General features: G+C 38.5%; 1 protein-coding gene across 3 annotated transcripts in view; it reads left to right on the forward strand.

Annotated features, from left to right (window-relative positions):
• Reln (reelin) overlaps positions 1 to 19,410 on the forward strand; it is a 492,143-nt gene that overhangs the window by 172,625 nt on the left and 300,108 nt on the right. For all 3 annotated transcript variants that reach the window (XM_008830753.2, XM_008830756.2, XM_008830755.3), the window contains exon 4: positions 18,193 to 18,263. In XM_008830753.2, coding sequence (XP_008828975.1) covers positions 18,193 to 18,263 — 71 coding nt within the window. The remainder of the gene's footprint in view (positions 1 to 18,192; positions 18,264 to 19,410) is intronic.

The raw sequence follows: 19,410 nt of genomic DNA on the forward strand, positions 1-19,410 counted from the left end.
TATGTTTCTCTTCTGAACATGTGACTTGAGAAGTCTCCTATTCAAAGATGGAGCCAATTAGACTTTACCTGATGTAACTTAAAAATAAAGATATGAAACTAGTCACACTGAGCCATTTTCAGATACTCAAGTAGGTTGCCTTTAGTGGGCAATTAAAAATGTTTTCTGTTAAACGTTTTCATCCTGAGGAAAGAAGCCACTTTACATTGTGATATAATGGCCAGATAGGAACCTCCAGATAGCTGAACACCCAGAGATGCCTGGAGTATGATGTGCACCAAGAGGGTAAGCAGCTACACCCAGACTGCAAAGTCTGCATCTCCTCATCTTTATCTTTTATAATATTCTCTAAGAAAACAGGTAAATATAAAGACAGAAAAAGATTAAGAAGGAAAGAAGAGAACAACTTGTTTTTGTATATTGGCCTTAGACACTATAACTTTTCTATTAATTTTAATGGTTTTCTTGTGAATAGTTATTATTTTCAATATACAGATCATATCATCTACAAATAAAGATTTTTTTGCATTCTCTTTTTCAAACTGGATTCTTTTTAAACTTGAAACAGGGTCTCCCTGTACCCCCAGGTGGTAAGAATTCGCTGTGTAGATCAGGCTGGTCTCAACCTCAGAGATCTGCCTGCCTCTGCTTCCTGAGTGCTGGAATTAAAGATGTGTACCACCGTGCCTGGCTTTTTAAACAAGAGCCTTATTTCCTTTAACTGCTTTGGCTATAACTTCCAGTAAAATTCTGAGTAAGAGTGGCAAGAGTAGAATCTTAACCTTGTTCATGATCTTAGGAAAAATTAAAGATTTCAATACAGATGTTAGATCTCTGTTATATATATGACATTTGTCAGATTGTTCTTTTGTATTCTTCCTTTATTGAGTCATTTTTATCATGAAAGGATGTTTGAAATTGTTTAATGCTTTTCCTACAGCTGTCAAGATATTCCACATGTTTGACTATAAATATAGTGTATGATTTTATTTTTTGTACATTAAACCAACCTTGCATTTGATCATGATGGTTATGTCTTTTTTGTGTGTTGCTAGATTTGATTTACATAGTATTATGTTGGTTATATTTGTATCTAAATACTTACGGGATATTTGTAGTTTTCTTTTTCTGTGATGTATTTGTCTGTTTGGGGTATATGGCATCAAAAAATGAATTTGAAAGCATTGCTTCTTCTATTATTTTGGAAGATATTCTCTTTTAAAAATTTTTTTGGTCTTTTTGAGTCAGGGTCTCCCTGTAGCCCCAACTGTCCTGGAACTCACTATGTAGACCAGGCTGGCCTTGAACTCACAGAGATCCACCTGCCTCTGCCTCCCAAGTGCTGGGATTAAAGACGTGCACCACTGCACCTGGCGATGTTTATTTATTATTTTATTTTATTGTACGAGTGTGTTGCCTGCATGTATTCTCTGCAAGAACAGCCAGTGCTCTTAATCATCTCTCCTGCCCCACGAAGATATTCTTGATTGTTTAGAATTAATTATTATTTTCAAAATTTTGCAAATTCACCAGTGAAATCGTCTGGGCTTGAGGTTTTATTTGTAAGAAGTTTTGGGGTTTTTTTGTTTGTTTGTTTGTTTTTGCTTTTTTGTAAATTTGTTTCTGTGTGTGTATGTATTAGTTACTTTTCCTTGCTGTGATAAAACACCATCAGTAAAAGCAATCAGTACAAGAAAGAGTTTATTTGGGCTTATGGTTCCAGAAGGATAAGCCTTTGTCATCATGGGAGATACATAGCAGCCCACAGCAAACATGATGGCAGGAGAAAGCAGAGAGCTCCTATTTTCAGTAGGAAACATGAAGCAGAGAGAGCAAAGTGGAAGTAGGGCAAGGCTATGAACTCTCAAAGCCTGCCCCAGTGACACACTTCCCACAGCAAGGCTAGGCCTCCTAAAGATTCCACAACCTCCCAAAAAGCACCGTCAACAGAAAACCAAGTTTTCACATATTTGACCTTGAGGGGGATATTTCCCATTCAGACCACCATATTCCACTCCTTGGCCCCCATAGACTCAGGACCATCCCATAATGCAAACTGCATTTAATCCAACTTTAAAAGTTCCCATAGTCCTTAACAGTTTCAACACTATTCAAAAATCCAAAGTCCAAACTTTTTTGAGGCTTAAGGCAGTCTTTTAATTGTCACCCTCTGTAAAAATCAAAAGACAAATTACATCCATCCACCATACAATTGCACAGAATATACTTTCCCATTCCAAAAGGGAGGGATGAGAACATAGTGATGAAACACCAGACCAAAGCAAGACCAAAAATCAGTAGGGCAAATGCCAAATCCTCCAGCTCCATGTCTATTTAGTTCCAAATGGCTTAGATGGTTCATCCCCTCCAACTTTTCTGCCTGCAGCATACATCTTTCTCTTGGCCTCATCCCACTCTCTGTATACAGCACTCCTTGGCTAATGTCTCAGGCTTTGGCATCTTCCTCATTTTTGGGTCTCCACTACAACACAGGATTCACTTTCACAGCTCCATACAATGGCCTTTCATGTCCTCCTTGCCCCTCAGGGCCTTCTCTCAGCTACTGAAGCACTGACACATGTTGCCTGACCTCAGTGGCTCATTGAAACCATGGACAAAGACTCCAAGACTCCCTTCATGCTTCTATTTTTCATGCCTCTAAAGCAAATACCAAATGGATGCATTTCCAAGTTCAACTGCTAGCTTGGGCTGGACCCTTCTTCCTTAAACATATTTTCAGCAGCTTTTGTACGTTGTTGTTTGCCAGGAACAGAAAACTCCTTTGGTCTTTTCCTTTCACAAGTTGGAAACTTGGCTGGGCAGGGTCATAACCTAAAGGCACCCTTCCCATTGTTCCAGTGTAGAGCAGGAGGATGTTCCTTACTGATACTAATCTCCTTAACTCTTACAACCTCTCTTCCAGTACATGCCTTGGGTTGCAACACTAAGCTTCCTAGTGCTATTTTTCTCTCTAAACTGCAAATTTGTGTATCTTTTTGTCCCACTTTCTCTTTTTCATTTTAGACCTGCATAAGCATTACAACTAATAACCAAGCCACTGATTCAATGTTACATTGCTTCAAATTTCCTTCACCAAAGAAATTAGTCCATTACTTTTCAATTTAGCCTCAATCAAGTTCTTAGAATATGGTCAAAATGCTGCCAGATTATTTGCCAAAGTATCACAGGGAATAGCTTCTAGCCCAGCTGCTGTTCAAGTGCTTGCTTCCTTCTAAAGCCTCTTGAGCCAGGCTTCCACTGTCCACTTTACTCACAGCCCTGTTCTCTTCTAGGCTCCTATTAGAATGGGCCATTAAGCTCCACTTACAACATTCTACTGCTTTTCTAGCCTCAAGTGCCAGAGTCTTCCACATTCCTCCAAAAAACAATGTGGGTTTACAGCAACAGCCCCACACCTGGTACCAACTTCTCTATTAGTTACTTTTCTGTCACTGTAATAAATCACCTTCACAAAGGAAACATATTGAAGGAAGAGTATATTTGGGTTTATGACTCCAGAGGGATTAGAATCCATCATTGAGGGGAGACATGGCAGCAAGTATGGTAGAAGGAGGCAAAAGCTGACAGCTCTCATCTTCAACAGGAAACATGAAGCAGATAGAACAAACTGGAAGTGGGACAGGGCTCTGACTCCCCCAGCCAGCTCCCAGTGACATGCTTCCTCCGGCAAGGCTCCACCTCCTAAAGATTCCATGCCCTTCCAAACAGAGCCACCAGCTTGGGGCCAGTTGTTCAAATATTTCAAACCTATGAAGGACATTTCCTATTTAAACTACTGCAGGGTATATGTGTTAATGTAGGTAAGTGCACTTGTGCATGCAATTACACATATGTACTAATAGTATATAGAAAAACAATTTATATACAGAAAGATGTTTCTCTTTGGGGCAAGTGGCTTTTTAAAAAATATACTTTTGCTAATTATTTGAGAATTTCATACATGCGTACAATTTACTTTGATCATATTTGCCCCTGACTTCCTGGCCAAATTCTCCCAGATACCCCCCCCCCGACTCCTTCCCAACTTGGTGGTTGTGCTCTCTCTCTCTTTTTTTCCCTATAATCTTCCAAGTTCAGTTGTGCTTCTCATATACTCATGGGCATAAGGACATCCACTGGAGCATAGTCTACCTACCAGGAGCTGCACACTTAAAGAAAACTGACTCTTCCTTCCCCAGAAGCCGTAAACTCTCAATAGCTCCTCAGGTACGGTTGGAGCCTTGTGAGCCCCTCCCCCACAATGCTGAAGTGTAGAGTGGATTTCTGTTGTGCAGGTCTTGTGCAAGCAACCACATCAGCTGGGAATTTATGAATATAGTGGTCTTGTTGTAACCAGAAGACACTGGCTTTAAGTGTCTGTGTGTGGAGGCCAGAGGGTATCTTCCTCAATTACTTTTCTCCTTATTTTTTAAGATAAGATTTCTTAATGAACCTGGAGCTCACAAATTAACCAGGCTGGCTGGCCAGCAAGCTCCAGAAATATGCCTGTCCCTACCCCCTCAATCCTGAGCTTACAATGCTATCATGCCCAGCTTTTTATAGACTTTTGTTAGGTGGTGAAGATATCAATTCAATTCCTCACGTGTGATATTTTGCTGACTAAGTCATCTCCAAAGGCCAGGTTTTCTAATTTTTTAAACTATAAGTCAAAGCCAGGTGTGGTGGTACATGCCTTTAATCTCAGCACTCCAGAGGCAGGGACAGGTGGATCTCTATGAGATCGAGGCCAGTCTGGTCTCTATATGGTGAGTTCTAGGCCAGCATGGCTACACAGTGAGACCCTCTCTCAAAAAAACAAAAAACACAAACAAAAAATTACAAAGTCAGTCTCTTTTATTTATAGAACTACTTGGATTTCTTCTTGAATCAATTTAAGTGTAGTACATCTTTCTTGAAGAGATGTACATTTTTTGTAACTGTCTAATTTGCTATATTATAATTCCTCACAACCTTTATTTCTTCAAAGTTCTTAATAATAACCCCACTTTCTTCCTTCTGAGTCTGAGGTCACTCTGGGCTACAGAATGAGTTACAATTTACTGCAGAACCAAATGGTATATTATTTGTCTTTCTCTTTTTTGAACAATTTTTCAATTTTTTTGTAGAACTAATGATTGCTCTTCTAACTTAACTGTTGAATTATTTTTCTTGGAGCATTTTCTCAGTTGCTTCCTCAGAAAGTGTACTTTAGAGTAAGATGTTTGATTTCTTACCTTTGAATGATGGATATGTTAGAAATAGAGTTTTAGATTAAAAATACAATTCTTGGACAAGCTTGGAGGCATTGAGTATAATAGGTGTAAACCCTGTAAGATTTCGTTTTTATTTAGAAACTTATGTTTTTTTTCTTTTCCTAGAAGTTTTTAGGATCTTCTGTTTATTCTTGTTGGCTTTCAACTTTTTGGTAATGTTTATAACAAACAGGAAGGATGTGGCTGCCCTGTTCTTCATGACAAATCTTTTCCCTTTTCCTCTTTTCGGCCTCATGTCTCAATTACAGACCTTCTCTGATTTTGTATCTCTTGAGAACATGGCTCAGAGTTGTATTTTTCTAAAATTCATTTCATGTTATCCACACACTTTACTTTTGTGTATTTTCAGATTATCATGCTTACTCCTTAACACTATCTGAATCAAATTATATGTAACAACTAGAAAAACACATAACATTCATATTTGAAACTTTCGCTGTGTATTTTCACAGTTTTTATCTGATCAAGTCAGAAATCATTAGAAAACAGCCTAAATCCATGATTATTCTAGTCATATAATTGATTCTGTATGGAAATTTATCAAAGTTTTCACGCTAGTCAAATTATATAGATACTGTTCTAGTTTGCCTTCAGTTGATGTGACAAAACACTCTGACCACTACCAACTTTGTGAGGAAAGAGTTTATTTGGCTTATCTCTCCTGGGTCACAGTTCATCACTGAGGGAGCCCAAGGTAGGAACTCAGGGCAGGAACCTGGAGGCAGGAGCTGAACCACAGCCCATGGAGGAACACCGCTTACTGGATTGTTCTTCTAGCCCATGCTCAGCCTGCTTTCATATACAGTACAGCACAAGGGTGGCACCACCCACAGTGGGCTGGTCCCTCCCACATCACTCAATATCCGAGGAAAAATGCCACAGATATGACCATAGGGCAGTCCAATGGAGGAAATTCCCCAATTAAGGCTCCCTCTTACCCAGGTATGTCAAGTTGACAACTAAAGCTATCCAGCACAATTAACCCCTTGTCAACTTGACACACAAACACATCACTGCTAAACCACGTTTTCCATTTCTTGTCCCCAAGATATGATGTTAATATTAATATCAAAACAAAAATAGTACAACTTTAACAATAACTTTTATTACATTTGTGTGTGTGTCTGTGTGTCTGTGTGTGTGTGGGCACACACATGCCAGTGTACCAGTGGAGATCAGAGGACAACTTGTCAGTTCTTTCCTTTCATCATGTGGATCCTAGAGATCAGACGTGGGCCCTTGGGTTAGGCAGCAAGTGCTTTTACCTACTGAGTCTTCTCACCTACCCCCTAAAACTTTTTTCAAAAAGCATAGGGGCTGGAGAGATGGCTCAGCGGTTAAGAACACTGGTTGTTCCTGCAGATGACCCGCATTCAAATCCCAGCACCCACATGGCAACTAACAGCTGTCTGTAACTCCAGTCCCAGGGGCTCCAACACCTCTTCTGACCTCCGCAGACATTGCACAACATGGGTGCAGTTACGTACATGCAGGCAATACACGCGTACACATAAAATAAAAATAATAAATAAAATAAAAAGCATAAAACAGCAAAAGATCAAGTATAAACTATATACAAAATATTGACTAATATATATTATATACATAACATATGGGCTAATAGACTCAACATTTAAAGAATTCTTGAAAGTTGATTAAGAAAACATGAAAATGCATAGAGAGTACAGAAATAAATATACAATCCCCTACACTGAAAAATATAATCAACAAACATGCAAAATATCCTCACTAATATCCAGGGTTAGAAATTAGAAGTCACACAACAACCCTTGACTGACAAATGATGGACTGGTAATATTCAGTGCTAGCAGAGGTACTGGGACATGAACACTTTCTCATATACTGATAAAGAGAGAGGGACTGGATAGATGGCTCACTGGTTACGAATGCTTGCTGTGCTTCCAGAGGACACAAGTTCAATTCCAAGCACCTACACTGGGCAACTCACAACCCACCTGTAACTCAAGCTCAAGGGGATCCAATGCTTTCTTCAGACCTCTGTGTGCACCTACAGACACTCACATAGACAGACCCACATAAACATAACTAATAATTATAAAAAAGAGATAAAATTGGTACACCTTAGGTATCTATAGGACATTTGGAATTGTGGATCAAATCTGAGTCTGCTTGGACTATTGTGACAAAATCCATTGGCTGGATAGTATGTGTAGCAGATTCAATCTCTAGTGAGGCTTCTTATCCGGACTGTGGATGGCTGCCTCTCCTCATGTGCACCATGGCTTCTTGTACCACACAGAGCTATGGAGATTCTTACTCTACTTTTTACTTTTTTTGTTCGAGTTATATTGACATTTTATAATTGCACAAATTTTGGGTATAGGCTGATATTAACACCCATAAGTACAATGTGGAATTATTAAATTAAACTAGTTAATAGATCCATAACCTCAAATACTTAACATTTTTGTGGTTATGTTTGAAAATTTCTTCTTTTAGCAATTTTGAAATGTGCAGTAATTGATTTTTAGTTCCATCCACTGTGCTATGCACAAAAAATTCATTCCCTTTTCCTCCTTTTTCCTGACTTTGACTACTATTATCTCCCCATATCCCCCACCCTAGCCACCACTCTGTTACCACCATTCTGCATTTTGCTCTTATGCATTTAGTTGTTTCAGTTTTTACAAAGGTAGCAGAAGGTGGTTGGTTTTCGGTACCTGGTTTATTTCACTTAGCACAAAGTTCTCCAAGTCCATCCATCTTGTCTCAAATGACAAAATGTCTTTCTTTCATAAGGCTAAATTGAGAGAGAGAGAGAGAGAGAGAGAGAGAGAGAGAGAGAGAGATTGAGATTTTTCTTCTTTAATCATCAATTTAAGGACATTTAATTTCTATATACTTCTTACCGAAATCCAGTAGGGAATCCAATTCTTCCCCACCATGAACAAAGGCATATAGACAGAATAGCATTCAGGTTGTGCCATGGTTACTGCTCACTACTCTTACAGGCCAACAGTGTGAGAGAGAGAGCAACAAGCAGAGAGGAAAAAAAGAAAAAAGGGTGCAGTTTGGCAGGGAAAGTAGCATGACCAAATTTAAAGATTCAGACAAGGTGGAAAAGCAACTGTAATAGTTAAAGGGAACTTAAAGAGAAATGTTTCTCATTAAAGAGAAACAGTGCTCTGCACTGGGACAAAAGGAAAGGTGCCTTGAAGTAAAGACCTCACCCATCAAAGACTCCAACTTGTGAAAATGAAATTCCTGAACTCAGAATGCCACAACCAGGGTTCCCTACTTGCACAGGTTCAGCCCCCAGGGCACAGACACCACTGCCACTGTAGTCCAAGGGAGAAAGGCTCTATCTCTAACTGGCAGCAGAACTTGACATCATCTATGTCCTACTGGTTTACAGCCATGAAAGAAGCAAGAAGAAAGGGTTGTGGATGTTTGCACCAGAGAGCCACTGACCCCTGCCATTGTGCAGCAGGCCGTAAAATGCCATTGCATGAAACTGAGAAAGTGAAACCTAAGTTGCAGTGGAGAGTCCAAGATGTTGGAGCTGTCAGGACCCTGGGACACCCATTGAGGAAAACTCCAAGTATGAACTAGAATCACTCTAAGAGGGGTTGTGTGTCCTGCAGGTGGTAGGGTCAAATAGCAAGGCTAAGTAACTTCTTCGGAGCCTAGAGGAGTCTATTACAAGCTCCAATGCCGAAAAAGTTACTTCAGGATTTGGTGTTTCCCCTCCTGGATTTCAGTCTTGCTTTGGTCTTTTCCTTCATGTCCTCACCCCTACATTTTGGAATGGGAATGTTTATTCTGTAGTTTTATAGGGGCACACCGTAAAGAGATTGCCTTGAGTCTGAGGACAGACTTCAGACTTTAACGTTGTTGAGGTTGTTAAAGACCATACAGGCTTCCAAGATGGATGAAATGCATTTTGCATTGTGAGATGAAAATAGGGCCTTAGGGGAAAGCAGTAGACTCTTATGATTTAAGTGATGTGCTTGGGTGTCAGGTTGACAGAGGGTAGAGTTGTAATGCTTTATCTTCTTCGTCAACTTGACTAGATTTGGAATCATTACAGAAACACACTTCTGGGGATGTCTGTGAGAACAGCTCCAAAAAAGTTTAACTGATGAAGGAAGACCCACTCTGAAATAAGGACATATGCTTTGGCAGGATTTCTGTCCAAGGATGCACTAATATTGCTCTAATTTATAATGACTAATTATCAAGATTAGAAATCATATCCTTTATTCAAACTTTCACTGGCTTTGTCTTTATCATGGAACATTCAATAATTCTCCCCCCCTTTAACAACCAAAGTGACTTTGCTATGCTTAGGATGTTCTTTTCATTATACTTTAACATTGTACCAGCGTTTTCTGAAGTGACCAGTAAGACTGTCCTTAGTATAACTCGTTATATTTATGCATTTTCAGGTGATCAGCCCTGAAAAATAAGAAATGTGTGCTTTGCAGTCCTGACTCAAGAAACAAACACTTGTCTGAGGTCAATAATAAACACTGGCCCATGGTGCAGTCCCACATCTTTTCATTATAAATCTGCTTAGAAATTACCCAGCTTGGGCTGGAGATGTGGCTCAGTTAGTAGAGTGCTTGCCTACTATTGATAAAGCACTGGGTCCAACCCCCAGCACTGCACAAAGCTGAAGAGTAGTGGCAAATGCCCGTAATCTAAGCACTTGGGAGGTAAAGGCAGGAGGATCCAAAGTCCGAGGCCATTTTCCACTACACAGTAAGTTTGAGACCAGCCTGGGATACATGAGACCCTGTCTCTTGATTAATTTATTAGAAATTATCCAGTTTTCTCAGTTTCTTTTATAGATTTAGACAAGGAGACACAGAAGCTAAGTGACAGGGACTGAGTGGTAGAGATAATAAATACCAGACCTAGATAAAAGTCCTGTTCCATATCTGAATCTGACATTCCTTTCATAGTCCACTCAGAGGTAAGACCACATACATTTCATGACTGTTGAATTTCAACACAAAATTAATTTTTATTTCATGCACTTAAATTATTAATTTGATTATTAATATATTGATATTTACCATTTGCTTAAATTCATTCTTTCTCTTGCTGATAAAATTCTATGTTGACTTGAAAAGAGGTCATTTGGTGATCTTTAAGGGAAGATAGACATTGTGGCTACTGGGTAATCACCATTAATGCCAAAATTCCTTATTTTCCAGGAAAGTACACACATATTTTTATAAATTTGACAGAAGGAAAAGATGATATGGTTTAATAACAAAATACATAAAATTCAACAATAAAGTTTTGAAAAGTAAATGCTGTGAAATGTAGATGAAGTGTTACTCATTTTGTAAGGACCTTAGCATGAATGAAGTTGAATTTATTAAGTCAGTCATAGTAACCTACACCTGCTGTTCTAGCACTAGAGAGGCTGTGGAAAGAGGATCTTGAGTTTGAGGCTAGCCTGACCTTGCATTTAAAAAAATTGACCAAGACAAAAACAACCTACAAAGAGATTAATTAAAAAAATAATTTCTTTCTGAAGTTACGCATTACTCCTTTGTATATAAGTCAGTCTTTCTTGTTTTAATAACCATAAAGCCATATTATCCATTTAGAAAGCACTATAATTTGATGAGAAGAATTTTTGCAGTTGATTCTTTTGAGGTATTTTTATTAAGCTCAGGCCACCTCTTTCTTTTCCCCCATTTTATATATTTTCTGAAAAGTGGCTTGGCATCGACTTGGCACGCTGATACTACACTAACTTCAAATGGCTGGTTAATGAATGCTCTTCCCAGCTGTAATGGGTCAAATCACAGTAGCACCCCAGACCTCATGGGTAAAACAATAGAGAAAGGTGGGGAAATTAACCCACCATTGGGGGAAAGCACCTTGGCCTCGGCTTTAAGATGAAGCAGCTGCTATTATTCTTCATCTTGATGTGGGAAAGTTGATTCGTTACATAAACAAGTAATACACTTAGAATTTAGGCACTGTGATAATTATATTAAACCTCTTGCATTCCTTCTTTGGTGGTTGGATACTAATATTGCACATTCAAAGTAAATTCTGAACTCAAAAATACAGTTTTTATTTCCTTCTATGTTCAAGTCATTATGGCTGGTTTTCTTATGGGTCATAATTTTTAAAATTAGTGATCCTTTCTGTTATGGAAGCTTGAACTCTATTTGAGAGACTTAAGTATCCATAGAGTGAATAGTAGTGTGTTCAGGTGGTAGTGGTTATTTCAAGATATCCCTATCTTTACCTAGGGACTCTGAAGTTAGAATGATTAAAGAAGTTGTCTGAAGTCAGGTCACATGTAAGTGGCAACTCACTGTGTTCAATGTTGGTCTTTCTTGGAGCACAGACAGAGCATCAGCCCTGGGCCACAGCAAAGTGCCACTCTTAAGACTCAAGTGCCAGCAGCTCTAGGGCTTCAGTTAAGATGAAACTGTCTCTTGTCCTTTTAAATAACTACATAGGTTATTTTAAAAACTGAATATGGTGATTATAATGAACTTTCTTCATTTGGAGCATCTATAGAGTTTTTCAAATGATAGATTAAAACAGCCAAATGTGATTTTAAACTTACTTGTTTAATAAGGATTCTTGTTGGCAGGCTTGCCTTAGAGATCTCTGTGTCTTCCAAGAATATAAGTACTCATTAAAAGCATGTTTGAGAAAATTAGTCTATACTCCAGAATACTAAACAATAGGGATATTTTCTTAACTGAAAAAAATTACTGCTATTTATGGAAAATTAAGTACATATAGTACTGACATAGTTATTAGCACCAAAAATTTGATGGTCTTTCCTCCAAAAGGAAGCATAAATGATATAAAATATCAATTCTGACAATGAATAAGGCCAGTCACTGTATTCTATGGGCATATATTGTGGCTGAAAATTGGAGATTCTACCCTCTAGAGTCCTTTAATTCCAAGTTACTGTGCTTTTAACAATTTTGAGATATTATGTGTGTTAATACATTTTCATAGATTTTTTTCCTTTTTTATTGAATTTTTTTGAATTTCATACAGTATATTTTGATAATATTTAGATTCCCTCCCATATCTGCATCTTTCCTTACTAACTCCCCACAAAATTCTCTGTACTAATATATATATATAATATATAATATATATTATATGCATATTAAGGCCTATAGAGTCAGGTTTGTGCCTTCCATTGCCCCTCGGTATGGAGTCTGGTCAACCTACCAAGAGTCTCACCCTTAAAGGAAACTGAATCTCCTCTTCCCAGCCACCATCAGTTGGCAGTACTTCCTCAGGTAGAGTTGGAGTTTCTTACCCACTTCCCCTTGTCTATGCTGGGATTTCTCTGACTTGAACTTACATGGGATTTATGCATGCTGTCACCATTGCCCTGAGTTTATATGAGTAACTGACCAGCCATCTGGAAAACTCTGTTTCCTTGCTGTCATCTACCTCCTCTGGCTCTTACAGTCTTTCTGTCCCCTGTTCTGCAATGAATCCTGAACCTTGGGAGGCAGAAGTTTGATATAGATATCCTATGCAGGGATAAATACTCGGCAGCCTCTGCACATAGGCCAGTGGTGGGTCTCTGTATTAATCATCAACTGGTGTATAAGAAAGTTTCTCTGCTGAGAGTTGAGAGATGCATTGATCTCCATGGAAGATTTGAAATCAACCTAACGAAAATGATTTCATACATCTAAACATGTTCAGCGTAGCTGACATCATCACACTAGTCACCCTGCAGAGGGCAGAGCAGGCATCTCATGGAGTGACAGTGAAATCTGTTCTTGCCATCAGTTTCTACTCTTGCCTCTCCTCCTCCCTCAAGATAAGATGCTAACCTATATGCAGACCTTGAAAATTATTAAGCACATACCTACTGTCAGGTGGGGCATGTCTATGTGAAAATGTCATCTGAGGATTCTAAAGGTTTGTAAATGGAGTGGTGTGTGTGATGGTCATCTGTCTGGCAGTATGTATACACTATGCATCTCCACAGTGCAGTGGCTGAGAATGAACAAGAGAAAAGTATTACTGTTGGTGTGTGTTTGTTGTTTTGAGGCAAGCTCTCACTATGTATCCCAGGCTAGCCTCTAACTCTATATATAGCTCAGGATGGCCTAGAACTTGCAACAGTCCTTCTGCTTTGGCTTTGAGAGTACTGGGATTATAGGTGTATAACACCACACACAGAACTGGTATTTTCAAAGACAAGTCTCATGCAGTTGCTGGCATTGTGGCCAAAATTCCAAACAAAAACAAAAGAAGTTGGTTTATCCAAAAGAGTAGTTAAAAGGGGTTAGATGTAGCCAGAAGGACTGAGGTAGAGCGCTCATACCAGAACAGATATATCGTTAAGGATACGGCCCCCAAAGCAGGCTTTCCCTCTACAAGAGACCTCGTTAGAGTTCCCACCATGTATAAGTAAAAATGTGGTGACCGGATTCTATACCCAGCCTACCTGGGCTGGAATTCTGACTTCATCTTCAGTTTTCTGACATTTGTAAATCATGCAGTAGCTCTGTGTTTCAAAAAACTGAGATTTTTATGCACCTCAGGGTTGTTGTTAAGACTGAGTTGATTTGTGTAGATCCCAACAACAGTGCTTAGCAAGGGATGCATTTCAATTCTTAATAGGTGTTACAATAATAACCATGGTACATACTAGCCACATTATTATTGCTATGGCTGTTGCTTTTTCCAAACAAAAATCTTTAGATAATTGTATGGATCACATGGCAGACCTTGCTCCTCAAGGCAGTTTTTAATTACCAAGCCGTTTCCTCCAACAGCATTAAGTAATGAGAACACATATGGCCCAGGTGCTCTGGTTCGATGGATCAGTCCTGCAGCACTCCCTGCTGCTTCTCCCTCTGGTGACTCCCAGGGAGACTTCTCCAGGAGCACTTCAGAGCATATTTTGCAAACTACTGATGCAAAGCAAAGACTCCGAGGCTGAGAACCACAGAGAGCAGGACCCATCTGCCTCTAACAGGCTGTGTAATCTGCAGCAGAACCTCAGGTTGCTTATTCATATGCTGTTGAGAGCTAGACTAGTTTAATGGTTTTCAAAATGCCCAGAAAAACGTGGAGGATGGATGGTGCAGAGCATGTGGAATGACTGCCAAGGACCCCACCTCTTCAAAATCCAGAGTTCAGGTTTTCTATCTTGGAGTCTATACCTGTTTGAACAATGAATACCACTGGCAAAAATTCTGACTAGGAGTTGTTTGGGTAAAGACCCAGGAGTGGTATAGATCAGTCAAATGATACATTAGTATTTAGCTTTTTTGAGAAACCTCCACATTGACATCCACAGTTGCTAGACTAGTCCACGTTCCTAGCAGTAATGTATGAGGGTTCTCTTTTGCCCACAGCCTCAGCAGCACTTGTCATTGGTGTTCTTAATGACTGCCAGCCTGACTGGGGTGAGATGGAATCTCAATGAAGTTTTCATTTGCGTTTCTCTGATGGCTAGTGATTCAGAACACTTTTTGTATGTTTTCTTGTCATTTGTATTTTATCTTTTAAGAACTGTCTGTTCATATCATAAGCCCATTTGTTAATTGGATTATTTAAACTTTTTGTCATTTGGTTTTTGGTGTTCTTTACATCACAGAGATACTTGTACATCAGTGTTTATTGCAACACTGTTCACAACAGCTAAGGTATGGAACCAACCTAAGTGTCCGTCGACAGAAGAACAGAGAAAATGTCCATTATTCTTTGAGAATTTCAAACCTCATGCATACAATGTATTTTTATTATATTCACCCCTACTCTTCCAGTTAATTCCTCTCAAATCCACTCTCCATACCCTTCCAACTTTGTGTCCTTTTTTGAAAAAAAAATAACCACCAAATCCAACTTGTGCTACACATATATTCATAGATGTGAGGCCATCTTCATGGTCAATATTTTGGGTCCACACCCTTAAAGAAACTGACTTTTCCTCCCCTAGAAGTCATCAACCTGTCTCCTTAGCTAGAGTGGGGACTCATGAGCCCCTCCAGCCTCCAAGCTGGAATGTTGACTGGATCAATCTTGTGTAGGTCTTGTGCAGGTAACCACGGTTGCTGTGAGTTCATTAGTGTGAAGGTGCTGTCATCTCAAGAGACATTGTTTCATTCTGGTCTTCCCAAACCTCTGGCTCTAACATCTTTCTGCTCACTCTTCCATGACAGTCCCTGAGACTTTTAGGGCGGGATATGATGTAGAGGTCCTATTTGTGACTGAGCACTCCACAGATACTTACTGTCTGTATTTTGATGACATACAAATTTTTACATTAATTTCATTCCATTACATAACTTCTCTGATGAGGTCTGAGAGATGCACTCATCTATGAGTATAGATATATGAATTTAGAGGACAGTTGGGTTCTATGTTAATTTAGTAATAATAGTAATAATAGCAGTAAGTTCACCCCTGAGCCTATGAACTCCCCAATCATGGGTTTATAGTATCAAGAATCCATCTCCTCCAGTGGAGTAGGCCTTAAATCCAGTAAAAAAAAAAAAAATCTATTGGTTACTCCCATAACATTCCTGCCACTATTGCATGGGCAATATTATTTTTTAGTGCTGGTCACTATTTTAGTTCACAGGGTTCACAACTAGGTGAAAAAAGACTGTTGATGACTTTCCCCTCACTAGCTGCAAAGCACCTTTCAGTACTGTGAAAGCTAGTCAACAGTGCGGAGGCTGTCTGGTCAATGGCAACTTGATTTCTCCTTGCCCTGTGGTCAGTGTGTGTAGTGTTTTCAGAAATAGGGTCTTAAACCATCAAGTTCTGGTAGGCAGCCAAGAGCAATGTCAATAACATATTATTTGGAGGGTCTCCAAGATACCTCTTACCAACAATTCAATGGGAGGTATATCAGACCTGGCATGGGCTTTTTATTTGGCAACTTATAGCTTCTGAGAAGAGCATTATCCCCTTATGCATAGGTTTTAAAATATTTATTTAGTTTTATTTTTAGCATATGAGTGTTTTATGTCCATGCATCATGTTTTGCATGCATGTATCACCCGTGTCATGCAATGCTTATAAAATAGTAAGTTTCCATATGACTTTTCCAAACATCCTTAGTGTTAGTTATTCCTTCACTCCTGTTAATTCTACAGTTGAGATAACTGTATTACTAGAAGTAGACATGAAATAGATGTGATCTCAGGTGCACTTAGTTCAATTAATTTGAAGAATACATTTAGGTAAAATAAGTCACTATGTTCCCCCGGACAGAAAACCTATCCTGAGTCTGTAGGATATGTTTATATCTTGGACTAGACAAATGTTTAGGCCTCATTTTCAAGTTTCTGAAAGTGAAGGAAACAGACACTTCCTTACATGCTTCACATATGCTGAGTTAAAGATATCCAGTGAGTTCACTCTCCAACTCTATCTCCCCTCCACATTCAGAATTGTCACTATTGTGCCATTGTGTATGTGTGTGTGTTAGTTAAGGTATACTACTTTCATAGCTTTTCCACTAGTATATTAGCTTGGAGCAATATCAACTGTTAACATGACTATTGTACTATTACTTTCAAAAGCTGAATCTTGGTTAGTGACACCAGGGCACAGGAATAATTCCATGAAGAATGGAAATCAAAAAGGTCTGCATTCAGGGGGAAGGTTTATCCAGTTGGGGCCTGCCTGGGGAATGTTGGGAGCCAGGAAGTCCTGTTGAGTCCCCCAGAGATAGAGATGTTGACCAGAGGGCATCCTATGGAGGAGAAATGCAGAGGCCAAACTTTGTCCTCTCAGGAGCTAGCCCAATGTGTTGTCCAGAATCCATCTCCAGCAGATAATAGCAGAATCAAATTATTTTTGTCCTAGGGTGATTGTAACAAAAGTTAGATTTAATGTTAATGTGTTTTTAGATAGTAAAAGTACTTTGTGTGGCCTATTTTCTAAAATCAAGTTTTTCAGGGAAACGTGATTTTCTGTTCTAATTTTACTTAAGTAATACATTTCACACCAGAAGAATTCTTTTTAAAGGAAAACATTTCACATATAAAGAACAAATAATTCTTCCCTTAATAAGACTTGTCCTATTATAGCCATGAATAACACATCTGCTGTGAGGATACTGTTTTGTTCAACACTCCATATGCACAGCTCTGATTAGAAGAGGGAAGAGATGCACATTTCTCGAAAATGATGAATTAGACCCAGCATTGGGGGGTATATTTTATTCTGAAAAATATTTTTTTTAATTATAAAGGCTCTGAGTAGCTCCCATTCAAAAAATATTTTTAATGTATTTCTTTGCCTCAACTCTCAATATTATAGTGACTATATCAGAAAAAAGTATCTAAAAATATCTATCTCTAATATTGATACTAATATGATACTCAACAAGAAATTTTACATCAACATCTCCTGGATAATAAATTTAATAAGCATCCTTTCTATACTTCCATCCAGGCTTTGCTCACATCTGCTGTTTTCAGAATAGTCTACAAATGTTACAGTAGCTTTATAAAGTAAGACCAGATGATAATAGTTAAGCTGGTGACTTGGTTTAAGCCTTCATTCTGTTGTTTGCTTATATTACTGTTTTGAAAATCAAATCTATAAAGTAAAGGGGAAAGACGGTGTCTTACAGGGATGGGACTCTTGGTGGGCCCAGTGAATGGACCCTCACTGAAGGACATTTGGGGATACAAATCAGACTCTAGATAGTATTATATATATGAGAGAACATTAATTAAGCAGGAGGCAGTGGGGGGAGACATGGCTAGGGAAGGGGATCTAAATACCATCAAATTATATTGTATGAAAATAATAAAAATTCAATTTAAAAAGGTAAGGTTTTTAAATTTTTAATTCAAATTCAAAGATTTATACTTATTTTCAAAAATGCATTAATAGAAAGTATATTACAGTATTTGAATTAACCTTTTTAATTTATTTTCAGGGCCACAGCAACACATAGGGGCCAGGTTATTTTCAAAGATGCATTAGCCCAGCAGTTGTGTGAACAAGGAGGTAAGAGTTATATTTGACATGTTTTGTTAGTTGGATCTAAATTATTCATGGCCATATTCTTTATTTACTGTTAGCATTCTATTATTGTTACTTGATTGTGATGTTTTTGACCACTTTATAACCTTAATATCATTTATTAGTCACTTATTGATAAAGGTCTACAGACATGAAAATATTACCTGTGAGCAAAACAAACCAAGAGAAAATTTAACCCATTTTCATTTTGTCACCTTTAGTTGAACTACGAATAACATATCTTAGTCATAATTTTCAAATTAAACAAAATGCATCATGATAAGTTTGCCATTGACATTTTTGGCCAAATATGTTGAAAATGTTTCTGATATTATTTTTAAGCTCATAGATACTACAATGACCTGGCTTGTATTCTACGCACTATTAGCTTAAGACTTACGGACATCACATTCATTTTGGATTAAACTTTGCATAATATCAAATATATATAAAAGGGCTCAAAACATTGAAAGTCTTCATATTTACAATGGCCTGATAGACATTCAGGCTTTTATCCACACCAACTGACAGATGCACACATCTGTATGAATCACCGTGGAAAGAGGAAACCAGTGTCTGTGCCTCTGTGCAAGCTGTTCTTTCTGCCCACTGAGATTCACTGTAGTAGTTACCACTTCTGTAGACTTTTCACCTGAAAACTGGTGGGTGTTGCCCTAAGACTGAGCTTCTCAAGTACAGAGGTTATTTTTGGCATGCTATGGTCACTCCACATTCTTGGTAGATTGATCTCAGACATATATACATTCTTTGTTTAAGCATCTTGACCATGAACGCATTTGAAGCTTATCTTTGTTATGTTGTTGTCACTGATCATCTAAACTATGATCAGTTTTTGTTTAGAATAATAATATTTTGGGGGATTTGTTAACTTAAGAATTACATTATAGGGGCTGGAGAGATGGCTCAGTGGTTGAGAGCACTGACTGCTCTTGCAGAGAACCCGGGTTCGATTCCCAGCACCCACATGGCGGCTACAAACCGTCCTTAACTCCAGTTCCAGGGGAATCTGAAGCCCTCTTCTGACCTCCGCAGCACTGCACAACATGGGTGCACTCACATACATGTAGACAATACACTCATACACATAAAATAAAAATAATTTTAAAAATTA

Source organism: Nannospalax galili, unplaced genomic scaffold, assembly GCF_000622305.1.
Source record: "Nannospalax galili isolate Female #2095 unplaced genomic scaffold, S.galili_v1.0 scaffold312, whole genome shotgun sequence".
In the NCBI taxonomy this organism is placed as follows: Eukaryota; Metazoa; Chordata; class Mammalia; order Rodentia; family Spalacidae; genus Nannospalax; species Nannospalax galili.